This window comes from Parasteatoda tepidariorum, chromosome 9 (genome assembly GCF_043381705.1).
Source record: "Parasteatoda tepidariorum isolate YZ-2023 chromosome 9, CAS_Ptep_4.0, whole genome shotgun sequence".
NCBI classification, from domain to species: domain Eukaryota; kingdom Metazoa; phylum Arthropoda; class Arachnida; order Araneae; family Theridiidae; genus Parasteatoda; species Parasteatoda tepidariorum.
In genome coordinates, this window is record NC_092212.1 from 2,234,064 (window position 1) to 2,246,310 (window position 12,247).

The 12,247-nt window shown below is 27.2% G+C and overlaps 1 protein-coding gene across 4 annotated transcripts in view; it reads left to right on the forward strand.

The window, feature by feature from the left end:
- The window catches only part of LOC107455573 (epsin-2), a 33,820-nt gene extending 27,581 nt beyond the window's left edge, over positions 1-6,239 (forward strand). For all 4 annotated transcript variants that reach the window (XM_016073196.4, XM_043042610.2, XM_016073197.4 and 1 more), the window contains one exon: positions 5,319-6,239. In XM_016073196.4, the coding sequence (XP_015928682.2) occupies positions 5,319-5,500 (182 nt within the window). In that variant the 3' untranslated portion in view covers positions 5,501-6,239. The remainder of the gene's footprint in view (positions 1-5,318) is intronic.
- The last annotated feature ends 6,008 nt before the right edge of the window (positions 6,240-12,247 follow it).

The window sequence follows — 12,247 nt, forward strand, 5'->3', positions numbered from 1 at the left end:
TGCATTGACCACTGTGCTGACGTAAAATATCCTCAGTGGTAGACAGATGATGGGTTAGAGTCCCCTTGCCATCAGGCTAACTGTGGGAAGCTTTTCTTAGCATATAAGTATTCCTTAGCATTTGAATGGACTGCATATTCCCTAGCTTTAAATGTTTAAGTTTTTTTTATACATGGAATTACATGATTGCTTCACATTCTTTTAAATGTTAATGATTATTATTGCAAAGTCAAAGCAATAAATAAACTATTATTTTTCTTTCTTAAGACTGGAAAATTCCAATGTTTGGAAATGCAGAGTTGGTTCATATTTTTTGAGTGTATAACAAGAGGAGTATATAAACTTGTTATTTTTGTGAAATTTTGCAAATCAAAAATGTTTTCTTACTGTTGTTGAAGGTTTAGAATGTATAAATTAAATAATCTTTTTTTTTATTTAAATTTGGAATTAAGAATATCACTTTTATCGGCAAACTTAAACTTTCAGCCTAATTTTTTTTTTAACCACCTTAAAGCAAATTTTCTAAAATGAGAAATATGAGCAAACGAAATCGCTTTGCAGCAGGATTTGTTATTTTAAATCAACTTGTTTTGAATGACATTTTAAATATAGTATTTTCTTCTTTTTTTTTAAATCACTGGTCTAAGTAAAATAATTTTTTTAAAAGAAATCATAAATGCAAAAATGTATAAGTTTTTTTTTAAAAATCACTGGTCTAAGTAAAATTATTTTGTTAAAAGAAATCATAAATGCAAAAATGTATAAGTTTTTTTTAAATCACTGGTCTAAGTAAAATAATTTTGTTAAAAGAAATCATAAATGCAAAAATTTATAAGTTATACAATTATAAGATACAAATTTTACAATTATAAGGTTCTCTAACTTTTTTGATTTTCATTGTTTTAAAATTTCTATTTTCAATAAATCCAAATCCTGCATTTACATGGTTTTACTTGATTAAAAAAACTTCTTTCTTCAAAAATATACAAATTTGACAAGACAGTCGACATGTTTCAAGCGCTCAAAAATAAGCGTCAATTTTCAAGACTTGTCAGGCGTAAATGAGAAGAGATAAAAGTGGTTTGAAATATAAAACGTAAAGTTGCCAAAGTAAAATATAAAGCAAAGGTGAGAAAGGAAACTTGAAAACCTCAGTAGCTGAGAGAAAATAAACATGAAATACAAAGAGACAGAACATGTAAAACCACTGTGACTGAGAGAAGCAAATTAGAGTAAAATGCATTTCCATGCCCTATGAAGGAGTGGTGAGAAATTAACAAGGGGATCAGCATTTATATGAATAAATGATGATTTCCTCAAGATTAATTAATGTGACTAACGTGGACATAATTTTGGCATTGTCTTAATTGAATTTATGTCCTAGATTCCAACAATGTGCAGCGATTGATGATTTCTCTTATTCTTTATGAACGACATATCTATTATGTTCCTTAGGTCTAAATTTTAAAGCATGTCTAGTTTGTTTGATATAGTAGAGGTCACATTGACAAGATTTGTTGTAAATTTTTGAGCAATTATTAAAAATAAAAAGTTCTTTTAAAGACAGATTTAATTTTGCTAGCTGGCTTAAAAATGACTTTAAAACCAAAATGGGACAATATATTAGCTGGAGAAAAAACAAAAATGACAAGTTCTCAGTAAATATTTGAGGAGAAGTGTTGTTAGTGAGTTTAGCAAGAGCTGAATCAGCTATAGATGAGTTAAATCCAAACAAATGGAGAAATTTAAGCTTGGAGTTTTTCAAAAAGAAGCATCGGGGCAAAGGTTTGGTGAACCAGAAACAAAAACTTAAAATGCAGAAATTTTCCCACAATTAGAGAAGTTAGAACTAACATGGGGGGAGGATGACGGCAAAATATTTACAATAAACAGAGCTGGAAAAATTATCATAGTACAGTAGAGAACCAATTAACCGGGATGCTCGGGACCATCTCTATCCCGGATGTCTGAATTTCCCGGTTTTCTGGATCGGCTAAAAGTGACGTTAATCGATGTTTTATCAAACCCAAATTACAGGTAAAAAGTGAAGAACTTTTTAAAATAAGAAAAAATCTAAAATATCTCCTAAATTTAAAAAAAAAAAAAGAAAAAAATGGTAGAAAAATAACATTTAAAGGGATAAAATTATTTGCAAGTTTAGACAAGAAAAACAAGTTTAAAAAATACAAAATTCGCATTAACTAATATAAAACAAAACCAATAATTGAAAAACGCATTATATTTCATACCTTATTATGCGGGAGGGGGGATGATGGAAGGAAAACTTATTAATCTAAATAAAAACAACGCTTGAAAATTATCAAACGGAACCGATATTTAAAAAGGCACTAACATAAATATTAAAACTTGGAACAAGGCAGGATATTATAAGATCAACGGAATTTTTTTTAAAAAAAATTCACCTTTAAAATCAATACTCTTAGCCAGAAGTTTCAAGTTCCTTAACTTGGACATTCATTGATTTGCTTGTGCAATGCCTTTTCCCCACCCCCTCGTAAACCAAAGAGAAAACGAAAACAGCATGCCACTCCTTTGAGTTCGATTGACGGCAGCTTATCAGAAAAACAACTGACACAGGAGAAAATAAAACATTTGTCCCTTCCCTGCCCCCTCTCGATCTTCAAGGTTAGAGGAAGAATTGAAGTTTCTCTGGGCGAAGGAGGAGAAAAATTTTCCCCTTTCCCTCTACTCAGCTTCAAGGATGAGTTAAATTTCCGCTTATCTTTATATTTTAAAATAGCGGGAAAACCAAGAAAAATTCTCCCCGGTTTACTGGATAAATGGTTCTCTACTGTATTTAGTTACAAGAACATCTTAAAAAGGTAAAATAAAATTAATTTTCACGATATAGTAAATAGAATGTTGGAGTCAACCAAGTTGATAACAGAAAATAGCTCGTGAGTATCGTGTCTAGTAAGACAAAATTATCGTCAACATATCTTTTCCACCATGAGAATTTGAACAATTTAAAAACCTTTTCTTCGAAACAATGCATGGATGTCACAAAGAATGAGGATGGGAGTTGCACATGGGTAAACTGTCAATTTGTTTTTATAAATTACCATTGGTTTAAAAAAGCATTTTCAGGGTTGCCACTCCACAGGGAAAACCTGGAAAATACAGGGAATTTAAAAAATTACCTAAAATAACAGGTGATGCAAGCTAAATACTAAAGTTTTTAAAAAGTGCTTATTTTTGATTTACAGTTTTTTAATAGCCCTTAAAGGTGTTTTTGTATTCGTGGTTCATAAAAAGTGCTTTTATCTTTTAAAAGGAGATTCTTTTGCCGTGTCGATTTTCGTACTAAATTACACAAAAAAATGCATGATTTTCACAATTTTCTCTGCAATATTTATCAGAAACTAGTTAGTTTATCATGATTATATAAAGTTTTTGAAAATGATTTTGAATTTTTATGTTTATAAATTAAGAACTTTAACGATCGAAAAAATATGTTTTATTACTGCACAGATCCTAATTTTTTATTTATTTATTTATTTATTTTTTTGGAAAGTGATTAAAAATATTTTTTAGTACGTAAAAGGTGCTCATTTTTTGTTGAAAAATCTGACTACGCACCTTGTAAATAGTGAGCAAATTTATAGCCCGTGTTTTGAATGTTCGAGATAATAGGTCTAAAAGCAAGTTGAGACTTGCAAACTTAAGGAAGGGCATAAAAATGGGCACAATTTGAAATAAAAGGAATGACGTTACGTTTAGTGTAGCCTGAAAAAGAACTTTTTTTTAAGTAGCAGTTGAATAAGAAATAGTTGAGCCAGACTTACAAATTGCATAAGGGACAGAAGCCTTCATATTCTCAACCATAGTAAGATAGAAACATAAAGTATCTGTGCACACAATCCAAAAGTATCTGCAAGCTCATAATATTTTAAATTGTAATAGAATAATTTTATTAAATATACAAAATCAGTTAACTATTTAATATTTTTATTTATTCTTGACAAAAAAATATGCATATACTTGTGCTATAACACGAAGAACATAAAAAATAAAAAAATTATAATAATAGTTATACGTAGAACTACATTCATATAAAGTAATTATCATATTAAGTAGTATTAGTAATTTTGCTACTAACGAAATTACATTAAAAGTTTTTCTACTGTCACCGCAATCGTCTATTTTCGTTGTGAAACGATAGTCATATCAAGTTAAAAAAATCAGCTGATTGTAGGCTCTACCGCTAATGATGGAATTGCTAAGCTTTGCATTAAAAGTGGCAGTTATATCTTTTCTCTTTGGTAGCACGATGCATACAACGAAACATTGACTTTCTTCCACCTTGTATAAATCATGATTACGCTGCCCGTATTTTTTTCCCCCACTGAAAATTTTTTTTCCTGCATGCGGATACTTATTTTTATATTACAATAAATGTTTCAGCAAAATTGGAGAATCGCCACCGATATATCCACACACGACATGCGCACGTCCGGCTTTATTATCTAACTAAGTTCTCAACATGATTATGGTAATCGGGTTCGTTGAGAATAACAATCTGCTTTTGTAATCAAAATGGCAGAATTGCATGGTTTATTTTTAATTTTAATTATATTTATGAAATTGAACTAATTAAAAATGGAAGTTATTGAAGTATCTTTATTAAATAAAAAAATAAAAAGTTTAATTCTTTTAAAAAAAGGTTAGTTTATGCTAAAATAATTTTTTCTTTTTTTTATGAATTTTGCTTTGCAGAGAAATAAGTATTAAAACAGGACTCCCACGGGTCGGGAGAACAGGGAAAACATGGAATTGTTAGGGAATCATCAGGGAAAGTTGCAATTTTTTTACAAAAACCTGGAATATTCTTATATCATACCTAGAAAATAACCTTAGAAGTTTTAAAATTGTGCGTAATAGTAATCAGTTATTGAGATTCAAATTAAATAATTCTATCATCTAGTTCATTTATTTGTTGTAAAAATGTTGTGTATGTACTGAAATGTTCCCACCCTCATTTAATAATATTTTTTTACACAGAAAATCTAATATTTCACATTTCAAATAAAAGAATTAAAGTTTTCTGATGAAAATATGGTCTCAATTATCATTGAAATTTACCTGGTATATCTGGAAAAGTCAAGGACTTTTTTTTCTGAAATTGAGAGGGAATCCTGTAATAAAATACCATTTATTTTGTAAGTTAAAGTATTAGTAATAAAAATGAAAAAATGTCTATATTGATTAATTATGTATTAAAGAACTATTTTTTTTTTTAATAGAAATAGGTTTGACATGGCTTTGTTCTTGTAAGTATTAATACTTTTTTTTTTCAGGCAATCCTTTCCAGGCTGCTAGGCCTGCCCCTATGACTATAAATGAAATCAGGGCACAGAACACAGCCTTTCCGTTACCATCCGAGAGCAGCACTCTGCCAACTTCCGCCAGCATGCCTTTACAGAGTGCACTCTTTGCCACAAATGCTCCACCACCAGTCAGTCAGAATCCTTTTATGTAAACTAGACTAGTCGCACCCTTGCGAAAGCTCGGTTTTGAAAGCTTTTATTGAAAGTACACAAATTTGAAATAAAAAAGAACTTTATTAGTGCAAATTAAAAAGAATAATATCACAAGTTTAGTTGTTTTATTAGATTATATTTATGTATAACTTAATAGTAATTATATATGGGGCCTGGGGTTCCAATTGCAAGGATGAAAGCACTTACTAGCCGATGTTTTCAAATGGAATTGTTTAGTTAGAATACCTCACCAACACTAAATTGTTACAAACTATTTTGTTATTGGTTTACACAATATAAAGTTGCATTGAATTTAGTTAGCATATTTTGTCCTACTTAAAATACATGTTCTGTTATATCTTACTTGTTTCACGATGTTTAAAATGATCTGAAATTTTTCATTCAAACATTATTTAGTAACGGCTACCTCATGTTTCTTTTTGGCTAAAAAAATTTAAAAATTAATGTTACTGTGGCATGATTAATTTAAAAATGTGTTAGCAATAATTTTTTCCCATAATTATTAAAAACATCAATATTATTAGGAGATTGTAAAAAAAAATTAGAAAGAAAATTTGATTAAAAAGAAAATTTGATTTAACTCAAGTCTTTGAGATTGTAATTTTAGATATTTTTGCACATTTGAATTTGCTTTTGGATATGTAATTTAAAAATTTTAAATATATAGAAATCTGTATACTTTTTTATGTAAAAATAAATTATTTTGACTTATCCTTACCCTTTTAATACCCTTTTTTTGTGTTTTCACAAAACAAAGAAGCAATTTTTTTCTCTTAACTTTGTTAGTTTTTGTACCACAACATAATTCTGTACACCTAGATAGTCTAGGATTAGGTTCTCAGAAATCAGATTTTATTAAGAAAAACTTTTATCAATCTGTGTTTTTAAAGCAACATGACAAACAGCCCGGTATATTCTAGTTTATGTGTTTCAAGTTTTTTTATCTTGTTAATTGTCTTTGATATTATATAAATTTTCAACCTTGTAAAAAAATGAAGACAGAATTAAGTGCAGTTAAAGCTCGATTGTACGAAATAGACGAAAACCAACAATTCTGGATACTTTGGTGTTGACCTTATTTTTGCTAGAATATGCATTTAATTCTAATTTTCTACAAAAATTTTGCACCTGCTTTATATAAAAAAAATCAATTATTCATTAAATTTTCTGTTAACTTCAATTTAAATGTTTATTTGCATTTGAAATTAGGAAAACTCTTAACTATAAATATTAGTTAAAGAGTTATTTATCTGCGTAGATTTGTGATTTTAAGAATTTTCCGTACTTTTATATAATTTTGTGAAAGAAAAAGAAACATTCAATATTGTCTCAATCATGAGATTTATAGAAAGAACTGAATTGAGGGACCCTTCACTTCTAATACACATTATTAGCAAATGCAGTTACAATTCCTCTGATTCTGTTTAAAAACAATTGAAACTATTAATGATTCAATAAGTACAAATTTTACAAAGTGTAGCTGATGCTAATCAACTTTTGAGGGACCATACTAATTTAATTTTAACTCCATATATTTTCTTGAAGTGTTAGTAAAATTTTTTTAAACTATTTAACTGACACTTAACATACTAACACTTTACAGCCACTTTTGATCGGTTATGGTACGTTTAGTGTTAAAGAAATATAGAAATTACTATTTTTGAATCTTATCTTAAAATTTAGAGAATATTTTCTAATCAGTATTTTAATAAGTTTACCCTGCTTTTATGATTGTTTTGGTTGTGACCAATTAACAATTCAAAATAAATCTGTTTATTTGCTGCCTAAATCAACATATCTTTAGCACTACAATATTAATTTATACTATATTAGTACAATGTTAATTTATAATTTACCTAATATTAATTTAATGACATAAGAGACTAAAGAAAGCTCTTAACAACATGTACTTTGTAGAGGAAAAAATTATGCAAATGAAAGTCTATAAAGATGGGATTTGTCTATGTTAAATTCCAAATTACTCTTGAAAAAGAGTTTTAAAAAAAAAGAAATTCTTGGTAACAACTTTTCTCTTCTCTTTTTTTCAAAAAAAAAAAATATTTTATAAAATTTTTGTTGCAGATCAATGTGCAATATTAAATAAGTTTCAAATTCATTTATTTATTTATTTTTCTTCAAAAATCAGTGTTTGAAAATAAATTATTAAGTTAAGAATCTTATTCCTATCTATTTTATTGTTTGTAAGATTTTATATCTAAGTAATTTCTGTTTAACTGATTTTTTAATGTGTACGTTAAGAACACTAACCAAATATTTATTGTAATATCTGAATATGAATGGTTTAAACTGTAAATGGTACTCTGAAGTCTTCTTTTTGAACATGAAATGGCTCTCTAAAGGTACCTTTTTAACTACAAATGATCCTCTATTTTTTTTTTTGTTAAAACATGTTGTGAGCCCTGTAGTCTTAAAAATTGTTTAATACATATATNTTTAAATAAAACTGCAACTGACAGTTCTCAAGTAAAAATTCCTCCCTACAATAACCGTTTTAAGAAAATACTGGATCCATACTTTTGAATCTCTGATCAATGGAAGAAAAAAAAAATTTAATTATATATATTTATGTATCTATATATAAACTTTTTAAAGTCCATGCTATTTGAGCTTTCCAGAGGGTCAAATTTCGGATTATTGAGCTTTCACTGTATCTTGTTTCCTTACAGTCTTATAATTTTTTCATTTAAAAAAAAAAATTTCACTTAAGTATATAATTAAAATTTAATGGATCAAATAACTGTTCAGCTGGTATTAATAAAGAAAAAATAAAGCTATTGGAGCCCCTAAATGTAGAATCATTAGGTGTCAAATATTTGTTCTTCTAACTTGTTGTATGTATTTTCTGGTTTTAAAAATATAAAATAAGCAATACTTTATATTTTTACTTCTAAATATATTTTTAAAACCAGTGATGATTTACCTCTATCTTGCCTGTTCAAATGTTGTCCTAAATGCTGTTCTTAACATAACATTCCTATCAACATAATGCTGCATATATGTGTGTGTGTGTTGAAAACAAAACTAGATATAAAAATAATTCTAAAGAAATGCTGCATTTTTGAAAAACATTACACTTTTTGCTAAATACTTTTTAAATATTGTCTTCTAAAAACCAGTTCACTTGGCTGCAGAAATTTTTTTTTTATGAGAAATATTTTTAATATCGTTATTTTTATGGGTAGGTTACTATTTATTCATTTTAAAAAAAATCTATGATGAGATTTCAGTCAGTAAAGACTGTGTCTCATCTTCTGATTGTACGAGAGTATGTTATCGAAAATTCTCATCCAACATCAAAAGTTAAAAGTATTGTTTAAAAATAAAATTAAAAAAATAATTTTTTACTTAAGCCCTTAGTAGTCTAATCCAACTATTTTAAAAATACCTATATTGATTAGTGTTTTTCAGGAGCATTTACTTTACAACAATTAGTCAGTTTTCTTTTCTTTTTTTTTTTTCAATTTTAAAAAAAAAATTATGAAAATTTTTAAGAAAACTTTGTAAAGAAAGTAAAAGAGAGAGATCCGCATCCAACATGTGACATCAAAAATTAAGTGTTCTTTTGAAAACGAGAATTTTTACTTTTGCCCTTCTAAAATTAGTTTAATCCAATTATTTTAAAAATATCAATATTAATTTGAATTTTTCAGCAGCAAATTCATTTACGGCAAAATGTTTCTTTTCTTTCTTTCTTTCAGGTTTAAAAAAATTTTTATGAAATTTAATTAGATTTTGTAAATGAGGGATTCACAAATGTTTTTTAGATAATAGGTAATGAGACTAAAAAGTGTGTTCTGAAATCAACAGAAATTTTTTTTGTTTAAATCTAAGATTTTGAAACTAAATACAAAATTCCACAATAAAGGTATCCTTACAATTATACTTCCTAAAATATGTGCCAAATACAATTAAATTATCCAATTAGCACTTTTCTTGAAAAAAATATATACTTTGAGTTTTGAAAAGGCTACATTTTAATCATAATAATTTAACATGGTGGTATTGATAAAATTTTAAAAGATATCACTATTTTAAAATAATTTTTGTAAACTTCATAAAATAATTTTGGAACTGACAATAAAAAGAGATTTATGGATTGAATGAATATGTAATTCAAACAACTTGTGCTTGTTGTTCAATTGCAATGTGCAAACTTCTCAGCAAATAAATTTGTTGTTTCACTCTTAGTAAATATTTAAATAGACTATAATAATAAATTTGTTTAAATTCTATTTTGTGAGCTAATATCCTGTAAAAAGTTTTAAACATGAACTATTCTTTCAATAAAAAGTGAGAATGGTGTCTTTCTAGCTGCCAACTTCTTTTCTGGGAGTTCTTTCTAGATTAAGATAGTCATGCTTTAATCTAAAATTATTTCGATCACCCATCGAGCAAGACCTGGTAAGCGTGTGGTGATGCTTTTAAATGCTAGCAAAATATTTTTTTACTTTATTGTTATTACGCTATTTTTAAAGAGTGTTTCAGTCAGCTGGCAACTCTGTTATTACTGCTCTGTAGACGATTTTATCTTGATTGTATTAATTACTGAGATTTATTGTTATCTCGGGTCAGAAAATAGGCCTGGATGTGGAGTTAGAATTGTATTTGTTCTCATAAGTTCAATGTTGAGATTTAAATTGTTCAATATTTATTTATTTTATACCTGTAAAGAAATCAGCTTTCATAAAATCAAGAGTCTTTATGATTATATATATCTACTGTATTATGATCAGTGGTCAGAAAAACAAAATTTTCTTTGTAGTTAACTTCATTACAATTGTAGTTAACTACTACTATTTAATTAAATATAGCGACTACAAACTACTTTTAGAAGACATACTTTACTAGAGAGCATAATTTACACCAATGTTCAAAATGGTTTTGAATTTTAAAAAAAATAGGCTTAGTATAATATGAGAAGTTACTAAGAAATGTTAATTCATACTTATACATAATATAGTTTGTTATTCTAATGCACTTTTTACAAATTTTTTCTTTTAATCTTCAAACTCTATGCTTTTCTTGACAGTGAATATTTAATTTAAGAAGTGATAGGAAAACATCAAATATTTGAGATTTAGGTGATTAATGTTTTTTTATATCTTCCAAGAAATTAAGTACAAAGCGCAAAATAAAAAATGAGCCACCCTGAATAACTTTATATCTAATGAACAGATCTTCACATTCTAAGACTTAATTTTAATGGTTCGATTTCCAATGATAAGTAAATAAATGAACGAATTAACTTAATATGAAAGAAATAACTGCTGTCAACCAAAATAAAAAAGTAAAAAAACTTGCTGTTCTGGAACTTATTAACACTTTGTCACAGAGGCATTATCATTGCGTCTGTTCACGGACCCGCTAAGGATTTGCACCAATCAGATTCGAAAAATATTTTTAGTTTGAACTTTGTTTCTTTTCGAAATGTTAAAAGTAGTAAAATTGTAAAATCGCACTACAGACTACGAAAAAAGTGGCGACTACAGTAGTTTCGCTGCTTCCTACCACTGATTATGATACATCTTTTTTAATTCTTATAAAGTTTCTTTTACTGTGATTAGTACTTATTTTCATAACAAATAATGTGTGTTAATGACATATATATTTATTTATTTTTTAATTTGGTGGTTAAAAAATGGCAGGTGTTTAAGTTTTATTTCTAAGAAAACTACCTAGTCTATTCCTGTCAAACATCAGATAATTACAAAGTACCAGAAAATAAAAAAGAGCGCATTTTAAGACCAGCCAGTTATGATTTTTAATAGTAATGGCTGTGATTCAAAATAAAAGTTAAGGTAAATGAATTACACTGAAACATCATTTCAATTTAATTTTAGATGGAATTCCAACTGCCCAAATCTCAAATTAACATACATTTATTCGGCCTGTTTTATTTTCTTAATTTGGAATACACTTAGTGATGAAATGTTTCTACAAATGACTGAACTCGTTTGATTTTACAAAAAACTTGATTAAATGTACAAAATTTAAAAATGAATTATTAAAAGTCTAAAGATTAAATACTTTTGAATAAGATAATTATTCAGATAAAAATATTGAGGGTAATCATTTAAGATAAAATTTCCAAAATCCTTAAATTAAACTCATTTTATTTTAATACTTTTATAAAGGTGCTCTTTGTATGATCACTTTCTAAATTTGATTCAATTAAACTTTTACAGCATCTACACAAATTGGAATGTATTGTAATTTGAATTCAACACCTGCCATTATTTTATGACAGTTTAACTTTTTCTGGTCTTTCTTCTAACAAATCTTAAGTGCATAATTTAATTTGTATGTTGGAAATGAAACAGAAATATTTGCTTTTAATTAGTAGTCGAATTTCGTAAATTTATTTGATCGTTCCTATTTGAAATGATTTATGCTTTTAAAAATGTTATAAAACATATACCCAGTACGTTTTTTTAGAATTAGAATTTTTCTTTCTTAATCCAACTGTTTTTTTTTTTTAATTTAAAGTGAGAAAAACTTCCATAACAAAAGTTTTTCTCACTTGTAAAAAATGTAAAACATAAAATTATAATTTTTCTATGACGAATTTTGTGTATTAAGACAGACAATATTTTTGATTCAAAATAAAAGAAATTGGATGACATACCTGTATGTTTACTTTTGCAATTGTATGATTCATATGCCTTTCTAGTTATTTTATTTCTTCCTGGCGCTCTAGGTAAATT